This window comes from Gobius niger (genome assembly GCF_951799975.1).
Source record: "Gobius niger genome assembly, chromosome: 5".
NCBI lineage: Eukaryota > Metazoa > Chordata > Actinopteri > Gobiiformes > Gobiidae > Gobius > Gobius niger.
The window spans coordinates 6,301,721-6,316,274 of NC_136856.1; the positions used below are offsets into that span (position 1 = coordinate 6,301,721).

At 41.4% G+C, this 14,554-nt stretch overlaps 1 protein-coding gene across 1 annotated transcript; it reads right to left on the reverse strand.

Moving 5' to 3' along the window:
• Positions 1 to 1,533: 1,533 nt before the first annotated feature.
• Positions 1,534 to 13,374, reverse strand: cfap100 (cilia and flagella associated protein 100). Its single transcript, XM_079556236.1, has 14 exons — positions 13,337 to 13,374; positions 12,858 to 12,961; positions 10,258 to 10,447; positions 9,007 to 9,071; positions 8,361 to 8,524; positions 7,544 to 7,624; positions 6,917 to 7,035; positions 5,770 to 5,833; positions 5,452 to 5,494; positions 4,172 to 4,326; positions 3,791 to 3,920; positions 2,657 to 2,859; positions 2,505 to 2,598; positions 1,534 to 1,717 (listed from the first exon to the last, which is right to left on the reverse strand). Exons 1-14 carry the CDS (start codon positions 13,353 to 13,355, stop codon positions 1,592 to 1,594), a joined length of 1,557 nt encoding a protein of 518 aa, XP_079412362.1. The 5' UTR covers positions 13,356 to 13,374; the 3' UTR covers positions 1,534 to 1,591.
• Between the last annotated feature and the right edge of the window lie 1,180 nt (positions 13,375 to 14,554).

Consider the following 14,554-nt stretch of genomic DNA (forward strand, 5'->3'; position numbering starts at 1 on the left):
CGCTTTTGTCGCAACAATAATCAATACTTTATCAAAGTATGGATACTTTTAGGGAACGTTGCACAGCACTTTATGTTAAACCTACACTTTACTACATTTTAAATGTACTTTGTCACTGTTGTTCCTGTGTCCAAGGGTCAAAAACAAACATCCCAAAAATGTCAAATCAGAGAAAACTGGGACAAAAAAGGAGCAAAATAAAAAATGCGAGTGGACTTTAAGCTTTCATTTTTGAGCAGATGAGACACACGTAAATCAAAGTGACATTTGTAGTTGAGGCAGTTTGAGTGCTGAAGTGAGCAGCTAAAACAGACCAGATCAGAAGATGTGATTTGTGGCTTTAAAGCCGGGGTAGGCAGACCAGGGGGCCAAAACCGGCCCTCCATCATCAAACTCTGGCCCTCGAGATGATTTTGAGAAACATTATGATCCAAATCAGAGATCAAATTCCTTTTAAAGTACTCTAGAAATGTTAAAAATGTAAACTCTATCAGAGCACCCTTTTAGGATATAATCCTAAACGAATGCTCTAAGAATACTAACAAATTACTTAAATCTACTTGATTTTTTCTTAATTCAGATTATTTTGTATAATTTCAAGAGAAAAACAAATATTTTTTTACAGTAAAAGTGAATTTGTTTGATTTCCAGTTGGATTTCTATTTGTTCAACTGGCATTGGTGTTTTTATCTGATCATAGATTAGTTCAAAGCGACTCAAATTTAACATAAAAAAAAACTTTATTCAAGCGATTTTAAGTAATTTATCTCATTAACAATGGACATTTTTCCAGTGTATATGATGTACAACACTGGCATATGTAGAAAGTGATGCTTTGCTTCAATTGGAGGGTTCGGCCCTTGGTCTTTTGACGATGAAGAAAACTGGCCCTCCACCAAGCAAACTTGCCTCCCCCTGCTTTAAAGGGATATTTCAGGATTTTTGACATAGGGCCTCATTTCCTAGTTATCCAGTGTTGCTGATTTCTGGAGATATATTTTTTTTGTAATTCCTGCAGTTCTTGTATTTGAAGAGTTACGTGGCGCTAGGCTAATGCAAGGCTAGCACATTTCTATGGTATCAGCTAGCCTGCATTCAAAACAGTCTTACGCACTCCATAGAGCACCTGAGGCAAATCACTTATAACTGACCTTGCATCACATGATTCATGAATGATCGCATTTTGAGGGACTTAAAGCTTATACAACCATGAAGCTGATGCTGCTCAAATATACGGTAAAATACCTTACATGCAAAATGTTTAAAATTGCTCTATGGACACAGACATTTATATGGTTAGTCTGGTGTTATAAGTGATTTGCCTCAGGTGCACTGTGGAGCGGGTCACACTGGTTTTAATGCAGGCTAGCTGACATCGTAGAAATGCACTAGCCTTGCATTAGCCTAGCGCCACGAAACTCTTCAAATACAAGAACTGCATGAATTACAAAAAAAATATCTCCAGAAATCAGCAACACTCTGGATAACTAGGAAACGAGGCCCTATGTCAAAAATCCTGAAATATCCCTTTAATTCACGCAGTAATTATTGGTTCCATTGATACTTTTGAAAGTGTGTCCGTTTCTCTGACTCAGTCGGAGTCGTCTGAAGGGAACAGATATTTCTGGATGTCGTCGTCGGCTGAAGCTTCCTCCACTTTAGACTCCTGAGGCTTCTGCACCAGCGGCACGAACCTCGCCATCGGCTTCTTCTTCAACTGAAACAACATTTGTGTCACAATCAAAGGAGAAGAACAGAAGGAGCACCAGTGTAAAAACGCTTCTGAAAGACAGCGATGCCAATGAGGAGTAATCGAACGCGTTACGATTTACAAACCAGTGTCAGATTAAAGTTACTCATGAAAGTTGCTGTCAGGTACTATTTTCGTCAAAAAATGACATTATTAATGTGATCTATGGTTCTATATGACAAATCTTTCAATATAGGTATTGGAAAAGTGTTTCTGTGGGCGGCCTGAAAACGGCTTTGTGTCTGTGTAGAAACCTCTGCTGTCCTATGTAAACTAATAGGAGTGAAGAGGCGGGCACAATTCATGGTGGCACCCACGGGAACTTAAGGAATTTTGAAAAATTATGAACAATGAAAGAGTAAACTACGAAATTAAAATGTTAGTTGTGGTCCAAAGTCTAAAGATATTTGTAGCATCCCAATTCTTCGCAGGGACGAGTTTATTGGCTCGTTTTGCAAGTTGCTGGGTCACTTTTCACCGTCACACAAATGCTAGAAAAATAAGGGAAGACAAAACATATTTTGCTTCATTGCTAGGAAAAGAAACAGGAATAGTGCCTTTAAATACAAGACTGGAAACTTTAGAGTCTGTAGGAGCTACTAGAGAAAACTGCAAATCATCAGAGAATTGTTGAACTACTGAAAAATCAAACGTTTCATAGTGAGATTAGGTCATGATTCTGTTTCTAGGCAAAACTGGACTAAAACCGGAGAACATGAGGTCTTGCTGTGTCTGTGCTGAAGTTTGGACTCACGACTTTCTTGGGTTCGGCCATGGAGCGCTCCATGTAGCGCCTCATCCGCTCCTTCTGCTTTTCCTGCTGCTCCCGGAGCTTCTCCTCACGCTGCCTGAAGCACAGGGGTGAGTGTGATCCATGTGTGTTTTTACTCGTGAGTTTGTTTGTACCTGGCTCGTTTCTCGCTCTCCTTGATCCTCCTCATCTGCTGAAGGCTCTCCTCAGGGATCAGCTCCAGGCTCTGCAGCAGCTCTGACAGGCTGCTCTCGATGTGGGTGAGCTTCTCCAGCGTGCTGAAGGTGGAGGGGCGCTGGTCCACGCAGCTCTGATGGACCTGGGACACCTTCTCCCCAAGAGCGTCCAGTAGCACGTCCTGGAGCAGAGACAGCCGCTCAGACAAAACACTTTTTCCGAAACGTCGTGTATACAGAGCAATGCGTTTGTTTCAAGTATGTTCTGGCTCCCAGGATTGTTTTTTTTTCTGCAGCACAATTGATCTTTTTCACAGCTCATGTTTTGGGCCAGTTTGCTATTAACTTATAAGCTTTCACCAAGAAATACATAATTGTCCTAATCTTCACAATAAGGTGTTAATAAAAGAAGCCACGTCCCGTTAAATGCATACCTATACGAACCACAGTCACATTGCCCCACATGTTGCTGGTCCAAATGATAGATTTGGGTAAGACAAAGGTTCTATAAAACGCATGGACATATCCGTAAAAATTGATATACAATGTTAATTTTTACAGATATTGCTGACCTGTTATATAATATATGTTCAAGTGGTAGTATTTTTATAGGCTCAGAGTGTGCTTTGGTTCCACCGATCAATTGCAGCTGTGGACCTTTATTTTCATCAAAGAATTTAGGCGAGAAAATGATATTTTATTCAGTACTGTAGTTGATAACTTGCATAGTGGATCTGATAGTCAAACCGATTGTTGTGGCAACAACTAGAGACTCACATGCAGAAGAATTATGTAAATTCCATAAGGGACATTAACAGCAATGGTCTTAATTTTACAGATTTTTTCACAAATAACTAGTTTATTCTGGGCAAATATGTGCAATATTTTTGACTCATTTTAAATTTTTATGAAAAGAATAAAAACATTTCTAATTTATTTCAGTAATATACAGCAAATTGAAATTGATAACTCGCCTTAACTTTGCTTGGAGATATTGCGGCTCTGCTCTGCATATTGTGGATAAGTGTAAAAGGTCCTTTTCCCGTGACACCGCACTACATATCCTGGACTGTTCCACAGTGTGGGCACAAAGCTGAGGTCCTGAGGTGGTACCTGGTCCTGGGTGTTGAGGGACACGTGCAGCTGGACCTTCTGCCGCAGTTTGTTTCCTCTGGACTTCTCTGCCTCGATCCGCTGCGTCATGTCGTTGATCTGGAGAGAGAGGAGCGCCTCGTCCTCCTCACTGCAGGGCCCAGAGGAGGAAAACTGATTCTGTACTCATTTCATATATCAAAATATTTCATCATTTCAGTCAAGGTCAGATTTTTGTGTCGAAAAACAAGAAACTAAGTTAAACCAAACTGAAAAAGTCGTCTAGATTGTTCTTCAGGTGATTTGTCCTTGATTTCAAGAAGTCTGTCTTTTACACTTAAAGCATCTACAGCAGTCTTATTTGGAGTAAATGAAGTGCTTGGTTTAAGTGTGAGGATGTACATGTGTTGCCGGGTGGAGCAGATCTTGGTGCGCAGCTCCTCCAGCGTCTCCTCGACTCGCGCCGAGTTCTGGATGAGGGACAGGTTCTGCTCGGTGAGTTCGGTCAGAAGGTCCTGCAGCTGCTGAGGGTCAGTGAAGAACAGCTCCGGGTTCTCCTGGAAAGTAAAATCAATTTATATCAGATCTGCAGTGTCACTGATGCGAACCTGGCAATGTTAAAGTCGTGGGAGCAAATGGAGCCAGTACATTAATAACCTAATAATTTTACAGAAGGAAGAGACAGTTTTTTAGACTATGGACCCTTGTGGAGCAGAGGCGGCACATAGACATAGAAACAACAGATATATTCAGATCCTCACTCCTCCACGTATAAGTTAAAGTGCATATGACAGGATGTAATGCTTCTGAAAATATGACTTATTTAGATGGATCTGTTGTAAGTTATAATTATCATTTTATTACAGTAAAACAGCAATCTTTAGCTCCATTGGTAGAGCACCGGGCTCAAGTTTGTGAGAGTTTGTGTCACAGCAATTGACAAAGTTTCTTTAGGAGTCGCCCCTGGCCACCAGGGGGTGGTATTGTAGCAATGTCAGCTCCCCGCCATGAGGACCAAAGAGAAGGGCTTTCCCATTGAGTCAGTGATGGCAAGAGAGGAGCGGCTTCACTCACACCAACTTCATTCATAAGAGCCTGTGTTGGATCTTCCATCTACTTCAAGCGTCTCCAAACATTTTTAATCGGCAAGCTACTTTTACGCAACAAAAACATCAGAGAGCTACTACCCAGGAGGGTTGGCAAAAAATATATTTTAATAAAATTACTTGAGATTTGTCATTTTACTATGCTATATGCATCCAAATGTTAGGTGACTGTGTTCAGTATGTTCAGAACAAAAGGAAAATCTAAAATGTGTGTCATTAAGCTTGTGTAGAAATGTCAAAAGTCTTTGGCGAGAAAGGGCTAGAGAGCTTCTGGTTGGTGATCCCTGGTTTACTTTAATGCAGAATGAATGACATTTGTAGCGCAGATAAATGCAGCCTGGCTGAAGTCAGATACGTATCGGATTTATCCAAGTAGCCTGGGTCGCGTTGGAAAACATTTGATCTGTGTCGTTCCGACTGAACAGATCAGACAAAGGAGCATCGGGCTCACTTCAGCCAGTCTGAACGCAGCCTAATTGACCCCACTGGGTTTCACAGCTCTCTGCAGGTGGAAGAGTATAGGGTATGCAGATGATGTCACGGCATACAACAGGAGAACTAAGAATGAAAACAAACCTCAAACTGAGACGGGTCACACTGGGGTCTCAGGTCGTTTGGCCTGAAATTTAGAAAAGGATAGTCAACATTTAGGCAACATATTGGCTACTATAGTAATGGCCAAAATGCAGATGTTTTGACTTGGTTTACGGCTAATATCTGTCATTTAGGGGCTGATCCACATAAAACAAAAACTGGCACAAAGTTCAGCATCTTCTCGGTCAGACATGAATAAAGGTCAAATAATTTTCTCAGAAAGGCGTCCAAAGTGGGTTTCCAGATTTAAGGCTGTAATTTTGGCACAATGTCTGACCCAGAGACACTGGAGAGACTTACTCTGTGTCACTTTGAGCTGAGGATTCTTCTGTCCGTTTGTCTTCAGAATCGTTCTTGGTCAAATCTGTAAAAACAGTCCTGTGTAATTACATTTGTGAATAACTGATTTGGGGAGAGCGAAATGGTGCAATCCTTATTGTTGAAATGGGCAACTGTGTCTCAGACAAAATTGCCCTGACCTGTCCCCCAGGGGTCAACCTTGGGGCCCCTCTTATTCAACTTGTACATGCTTCCATTGACTCAGCAATATTGTGTCCTACCACAACTATGCAGATGTCACTAAGATCTGTGTATCACTGACGGCAGGTGAACATAGGCCTGGAGATACTCTCTGTCACTGCATCCAACAGATCAGTTTGTTAATGCAAAACAACTTTGATGCAAAACAACTTCTCCAACTTTCTCCTGAAAAATAAAGTGAGAAATCTAGGAGTCATCATGGACTCAGACCTAAACTTAACAGCCGCATCAAAACAATAACATCAGCAGCTTTTTACCATCTGAAAAACATCACTAAGATCCGAGGAATAGTGTCAAAACCAGACTTAAAGAGACTTATCCATGCGTTTGTGACTACTGTAACTACTGTAACGGCTGCTCACTGTTAGACAGCTGCAGTACATCTAGAACCAGGAAATACGACCATATTAGTCCAGTGCTCTGGTCTCTTTGCTCAGATAGCAGAATTTAAAACAGCTCTGCTTGTTACAAGTCTTATACTTTGGTTTAGCACCAAAGTTCATCTCTGACATGTTACAGCCATATGGACCATCTCGAGCTCTGAGAACTTCAGCGAGGGGTCTGCTGGTGGTTCCCTGAGTCAGGACTAAACACGCTAAGGCGAAAGCTAAAATCTGGAACAGTCTCCATGGGGAGGTTAGAAAGGCCTCAACTCTGACAATGTTCAAATCCAGGCTGAAAATGTTCCTTTTTACCCATGCATATAACTGAAAGTATTTAATCTGCACTCTTGTTTTTTACTGTAATTGATTAATTTGTATGTTGATATTTTATGGATTGATTTGATCTGCTTTCTTGTCGATGTGTAGTTTACAAAGGGAGTAGGACTGACAAGAACTGTAAAAGAAAAGAACCTCAAAGCAGTTTAAAATAAAGTCAAGTAAATTGTGGAGAAGCAGCCACTGACCTAATTGCGCCTGGGCTTTGGTGCGCTGAGCCTCCTGCCACTCTGGAGGAGACAGTCTGAACAGCAGGTCTCTGTAACGCTTATAATCCAACAGCGTCTCCTCGATCTTCTCCAGATCACTGACGAAAGGACATGTAAGAAAAGCATTTAATCGAAATGTAGAGGGAGGGAGATTCTCCCAGCACGGAGCAAGTGGTGCACGGGACGCCGAGGAAGAGTCCAGGTGCAAAGACTGTGCACGGAAACTGCTTGCTGGGTGTCAAACAAAGGCTTCCCTGCTACAGTGTGCACCTGGCGGTGGTTAAAAATAAATTTATGTGGTCTTGTACAGCCAAAGCCTTCCATTTTTTCAACTGTCGAAGAGTTTATAACGGAAAGTGTCCGTGTCCTTTGCACTGGGTCCTGCGTGAGCAGTGTAAAAGGTCCTTGTGCAAGAACGTCACTTTCAATCAAATTTTCATTAAACTTGTTAAACGTTTGAATCCTGTATTTTGTTGTCTACACTGAAAGGTTTCCGCTCTAACAGACACACGTATATGTAGGCAGCAGTAGTAGTAGAAGTAGTAATAGTAGTAGTAGTAGTAGTAGTAGTCGTAGTAGTAGTAGTAGTAGTAGTAGTAGTTATACCTCTCTGTTGTAGCTATTTCAGCCAGTAACTTCTTGATCTCGATCGCCTTCTGCTGCTTGGACCGAGCCTCACGTTCAAAACTAACCAGAGGGGAAAAACAAAAAACAAACGACATTGAAGAGCTGAAGTGTCTGTTGGTGACGAGGGTGGGCAGGTGTGACTGAGAAAGTTTAGATCTGCAGAGGAAGGACAGGACAGTCAATGTGTGGTGCAGACGTGGAAAAAACTTGGCGCCATGCACGTGAGAGAACATGACGCTGTGACTGCGCACACATAACTCACTGCCTGCCTGGAATCGAAGATATTTCTTTATTTGGTCAGGACACCGCCACAAACCCATAGTGAGATATTTTAAAAGAGTCACCTGGCCAAGAGGCACGGATAAACATTTTTACGTTGGAACCCATGGTCGCAATATTGTAAACTGAATCTAAAATCTGTAACAGCTGGACCTATCCACATGAAACAAAAACTGCGACAAAGCTCAGGGTCTTCTCTCTCAGCACATATGAACTAAGGTCATGTGACTGTCTCATGAAGGCGTACAAAAGGGGAGATCATATTCAAAACGATGAAAGGACTTTGAGCTTCAGGTGAATGTGGCAGGTTTGTGAAAACATTTTCCGTTTGGGCATTTCTTTCTAAAACTTTCCTGTTGAGTGGTATGACGTTTTCAAAGGTCGTTGCCCTTTTCTCATCTCAGTCCTCAGAATGAGCTTGGTTCCATTCAGCTAAAACAATAATCATGTTAAAACCAGATTTCAAAGAGCACTAAATCAGTACCAAAACAAGGCTAAAATGGAAGGAGTTCCTCACTGAGAACGAGCCGCCACAGACTTCTTCTCATGTTCCTTCAGACACTCCTCGAAGAGCCTGTTCTCACGCTCGATCTCCGCCTCCAGACGATCCAGGAGCTGCTGCTCTTTGGCGATGGTTTTGTCCATCCCGGCGATCTCCGTGCGCCGTGACACGATGGACAGCTGCAGGAGACGGGAGTTCATCTGGGTTTAAGTTCTGTTTTCAGACCTTTGACAAAAATGCTATCAAATGTCTCTCAGGAGGTCAAATAAATACATGTAAATACTGATGTGAGCAGCTAAATAGTGATTACCTTTATTGTTCAGTCAGTGAATAAGCTTACACTCGATTATAAACATGCCCAAACCGTTTTCCAATATTTTCCTGACTGGTCCCTGATTATTGTTCTTTTTCTGGTTCTAGACAACAAATATTTCGGTATTAGTAAAACCATTGCTCAGGCATCGGTATCGAAAACCAAGTGTTGCCGAAAACCAAGTACTGCAAACAGAACTCTACTCACTACACATATAATTCAGTATTAGTCTATTTTTAGTCTGGACATTATTACTTTGACTAAAATTATGACAGAATATTAGTGGACGACATGAACGCTGGTACAGTCTGAGTTTGTAGGAATAAATGAATTTACAGTGTTCCGTACCTCGAGCACGGCCTTCTGCCGCTCCATGGACATGAACTGGTGTTTACTGTCTTTGGTGATGTTTTCTGAAGACGACACAGGAGTAAAATATGAACACAATGTAGTAAAAGGACTTATGTCTGAACCAGAACCAAGGCGGGTCTGGATATACAGCATTTTTAGACATTTTTACACACAAACACGCGCAGCGCTCCTTCGTCCTTTTTCTTTAGCTACCTGGCCCAGAGCAGGTTATGGCTCAGGGCATGTTGCCCTGATAGAAAGTGATCCAGCTTTGTAGTATAACCAGGGTTACTTAGCCACCTAACCCTCTAATCCTGCTTCGTCGTATTACCCCTCTGGCTGGCTGCCTTCAGTGCTGCTTCTGAAATGGTGCTGTGCCTCCTGGGTTTGTCCCTGTTTCAGAGCGTGGTGTCCCACACTGGTCAGCTCCTCCTCCTGCGCAGCTCTCTCTTGCTCCTTCTCATCTTCATCTTTGTCTTTGTCCTCCTTCTCCCCTGGCTCTGTGGGTCGCCTGTGAAACTCCGCCTTACAGTCTTTCAACATCTTCTGGGACGAGTGTAGCAGAAGAATATAAGCCATCTTATTCTCCAGCGAACTAAGGTTAACCAGAACAAAAACAGTTTGAGCATAGATCTTCCGTTATGGTTGTGGAGGACACTTCCAACTTCTATCTATGATGTAACAATCCATCCATCCATTTTCTTCAGCTTTATCTGGGGTCGGGTCGCGGGGGCAGCAGTCTCAGCAGAGATGCCCAGACTTCCCATCCACGCCCACCTCCTCCAGATGGTCTGGGAGGACCACGAGGCCACACCAGGCCAGCTCAGAGACATAGTCCCACCAGCGTGTCCTGGGCCTTCCACGAGGCCTTGTCCCACTGGGACATGCCTGGAAGGAGGTGACCAGGAGGCATCTGGAACAGATGCCCTAGCCACCTCAGCTGTCTCCTTTCGACGTGAAGGAGCAGAGACTCTACTCCGAGCTCCTCACGGGTAACTGAGATCCTCACCCGATCTCGAAGGGTGCACACAGTTAGATGATGCAACAAAAAACAGGAAATACAGATGGGAGCTTCAACAAAAGACCAAAGAGAACTGGATGAAACAAAGCTGCCTGGCTGAAGCAAAACAACTCCTCCAGGTTTGTATCTGACGAGGGAACAAGGTAAGAACATGGTTAAAAAGTTGAGTTCACGCCTATGAGAACCTGTGATCACGCCAAAGGGTTTGAAAGTGTGGTGAGTCTGACCTCTCTTCCTCATGACCCTCCTGAGCTCCCGTCGGGCGCCGGTGTCTGTGGCCTGAGCTGCTTCCTGTTCCCCTCGCAGTCCGTCACGCTGCTCCGCACCCGCTAACAGACGCTCCTTTTTCTGACCGGCCAACAGTCCAGCGCGGGCCGATTTTTCACTGATCGGCAAAGACAGGTAATCACGCATCTCCTGGGCACAAGACAGATACCTTACATATCGGTGTCCTAAAGAAGAACTAAGTAACTTGTAAATCCGTTGTGTAGTCTCTCTGGGGGTAATACAAGTGTTTATGGGATGACTGGGGGGTCTTTCATCTCCCCCGGTGTCTCTGGCCAGAAAACCACGTTTGCAACTTCGCTGCTTCAGGGTCGGAGAAACCAATACACACTAATAGAATCACGAAGAAGAAGCTAACAAGCTAACGGGCAAAGCTAACGGTGGACTAGCGCCACTTTAGCAGTATTTACACCCAAGTTTTAGTGAAAAAAAATATCTCCATTGTGTCATTGAGTTGTGGCACAATGTACAACATCCCTCTGTCCCTTTGTCTTTTCTGTCGGTGAGTGTAACTGTAATTTACTCTCACCGATAATTAATGAGTAAAAAAAAACATGCTACGACACCAGCAGTGGCGCTTATGGCCTTTAGGGGCATGAGTTACTTAGTTCTGCTTTAAGGCGAGACGTTGAAACTTGTAAACATTTAAAATGACTCTCCTCTCTTATTACGTGTGTTCAATGAGGCACTGGCAAAAGGCTCTCTGACTCCATCATTTTATGAAGCCAATATCTCACGGGTAAAGAAAGGCTTTTAGAATCTGGCTCTATGTGGATTACAAAATCTAAGCGACGGTTTTAGCTATACATTTGGAAAACACACTCTCCACCATCATATCTCCAGACCAGATGGGGTTTATAAAAGACAGACAGTTATTCTTTAATGTAAGGAGACTAATGAATTTTATTTACACCCAAACGGAAACGGAAACGGATAAAGAAAATCAGGAGTTGCTGCTCTCCAGTTTTGTGTCTTTAATCAAATCATTATATGTTCAACCACAGGTGTCTGTTCAAACGAATGGTTTGAACTAATCTTACTTCCCTCGAGAGGGCGCTCAACTAGACAGGGCTGTCCGTTATCACCGTTGTTATTTGCCTTGGCAATCGAACCATTGACCATTACATTAAGAACTATTAAATGATACTTTGGCATATTTAGGGGAACAATAGAACAAAAGGTTTCACTGTACGCTGATGATTTATCAGTACATGTCAAAGCCTAAAGCCTCTCTCACAGTTATTATGTATGTTTTAAAAGATTTTGGACTTATATCAGGATATTGAACCAATTTTTCTTAAAGTGTTCTTTTTTTGATTAGTTGTTCAGTCCAGCAATCTAATACTTTACACCTCGATATTCTACTGTGTATATAATCTGTTCTCATTTTTATCCTATTTTTATTTATTCTTATTTCTTTATTCCTTATATAAGATACCTCTTTTTTCAACTATTTAACTGTTTGCACATTTCCTGTCTGTTTTGCACATCCTGAGTGATCTTATTGAATGCCAAATGAAACAAGTGTTTTTCTCCGTTGTGAGATCAATAAAGGATTATCTTATCTTATCTTATCTTATCTTATCTTATCTTATCTTATCTTATCTTATCTTAATGCCTTTATTGACTCTTATCCATTTACTATATCAACTACATTTATCTTTACACAAGTGTTCGGGTCTTTTTAAACATAATTTCATGACAATGTACGACCAAACATAACAGAATTTGGATAAGTGGGAAGAAATAACATAGTGAGAATGAGATTTATTTTTAATTTTTAATTTTTTTAACAAAATAGAATTAATTTCCCAATTCATTTGGAACGAAGACCAAAGGATTTTGGTGGAATGGGATTGCCACTCTTCAGATTCTATTACTGGTCGTGCAATATCCAGTCTGTGTGCTTCTGGTGTAACACAAAGGGAGCTAACCGGGTTGAGATGGAGAATCAGAGATTGATATATTTATAACATTATTTATTTCAGTGCTATCGAGAAGACTGATATTACTAAATTAGAATAAGAAAAGCCCTCCAGCCTACATTCATTTGTTACATGATGTTATGAAGCACGTTCAGTTGGAAAAAAGTCTCATTTTAAATAAAAGGGAAGGTGGATGAATTTTATTCGACATGGGGTCCGTTTCTGGGGTACTTTTTTCTTTTTTCTTACTATTTTTGTTTGTTTGTTGTTCTGTTAAAACAAAAATGGTAAAAATAAAAAGATTTTTTTTAAAAGAGAACAAGAAATGACCCACAAGGAAGTCGAAAATTCTTAGTACAAATGAAGCACACCAATAATAAACCTATTGTACCTAACTATAAGAAAACCACCATAACCAACTTAAACGCTCACAAAAGGACATTTTGCATCTTTAAAATAATATTACATCTGATTCTCATTTGCACAAGTAAGAAATTAAAAATGAGGGTTGTGTCATTTCCGCCGGGTTGTGAGCCTTCAGCTCCTCTGGAACCCCCGACCCCAACACATACGACCACACAGACCATAAACCTGTTCAGACAGACCATGAAACATACCTCTTTCCTTTGACCCTGGTCACTGAGGGTTTGCAGAAAAAGGCGGTTGGTTTGTGGCACTCGGAAAGGACTGGCTGCTGTGGATTTCTTCGAGGATTTCAAGGCTGTACAGAGAGATTATTTTATAAATAAATTATATTTGTCACTTTGGTTGGTATGTTGAGAACATGTTGGTGTGTTTCTAATTTGCACAAGACTCTACTAAACACTGTACTGCCAGAAAAAACACACAAACTAAATATCTATACAAGGGCTTTGTTCTTAATCACAAAAATCTGTTTACTGATTTGTTTTTTTTGCTGTACTTGACTATGGAACTTGGTCCAGTGGGATGTCACAACTCAATGCTGCAGCCACCGCTGCCCTGGGGTAGACTTGGAGGATGGCTGCCAATCTTTGCCATCGCCCCTCCCACCACCTACCACTCACTCATCACAGCCAGTAGCATTAGTTACTGTAGAAGTGGGTTGTGTACTCACCAGACTTCGACAAAGACATGATGGAGTTTGTCAGCCTCAGGTAGAGTTCTAAAATATGGAGAAATTATGAATTCAGCTGTGCATTAAAATGGCCAAACAAACAAACAAACAAACACACACACAAACAAACAAACAAACAAACAAACAAACAAACAAACAAACAAACAAACAAACAAACAAACAAACAAACAAACAAACAAACAAACAAACAGAAAAAGCATAAATAAACATTACTAGCTTCAAATAGTGTCAACTTTTTAGTTCAAACCAGTCATTTCTCCTTCATATGTAAGTTTAAAAAAAGTGTCACGTGTTCGTTTTTGACCAAACTCACCAAAAAAACGCACGCGATTGTGGTTTATATGTCCCCTGCACTTTGACGTCCCGATATTGCGGCGAAGAGCGGGGCTCGGAGCTTGTTCCTGTGTGTACGGTTTCTATGGCAACTGCTCTTCACGAGGATGCCGTGAGACTGTCCGTCCACTAGAGGGCGGCGGTCTGTTGTAAATATATTTTTTGTTCTCCAAATATTTGGTATTTTATTTTCTTCTTAAATGTGAGCGGCTAATGAGCCGCGCCTCCGAATATTCGTCCAATCGATATTTTAGTTATTTGGATGAGATCTTTATTCCTGCAACAGAAGTGACATTTAATGCTTTTTTTAAGGCCAATTTAATGCCTAAATACTATAATGCCAGAAATGCAAAACAAATCGATGCATATTTGATTTCACCAAACAGTGGAATGAGGGAAAATGTAGCTATTCAAACCCAAAGTGGACACAGCGGGGAACTTCTGAGGATTGTGTGAAATTTCAACCGCAGCTGAAAGACCATAGTGGTTGTGTGTTTTAAGTTTTGGTTTGTATACTAAAGCATTTGTATCAATTTATTGCACTTGCAGTCTAGTTTTCTAGTAGGCTATTTCTTTTAAAGTGACCGAGAGAAGTGACCCTGAAAAGTTGAGATATGTGCCTATGAACCCGCCCCTGTGTAGAAATGGGATGCTAAAAGTATGTTAGGAATGAGCTTGAGCCTCAAGTAGCATTTTGTTGGTGTCTTCCTTGAGCATTGTTTGTCATAATATATCAGGGCCTTTCATTTAGACATAATTAATTGAATGACTCTTAAAGCAGTACAAAGTAACTCTTCCCCCATAAGCGCAACTGCAGGTGTAGTAGCAAGTTACGATTTTTTAACTTATTAATTGTCTTGGAGA

What these genes read in the sequence shown, in the direction of transcription:
- cfap100 (XM_079556236.1), bottom strand. An exon ending in ACCAGGGTCAAAGGAAAGAG is followed by an intron (nt 10,448 to 12,857) that starts GTATGTTTCATG and finishes TCTTGTGCCCAG; the next exon opens with GAGATGCGTGATTACCTGTC. An exon ending in GAGGGTCATGAGGAAGAGAG is followed by an intron (nt 9,072 to 10,257) that starts GTCAGACTCACC and finishes TGTCGTCTTCAG; the next exon opens with AAAACATCACCAAAGACAGT.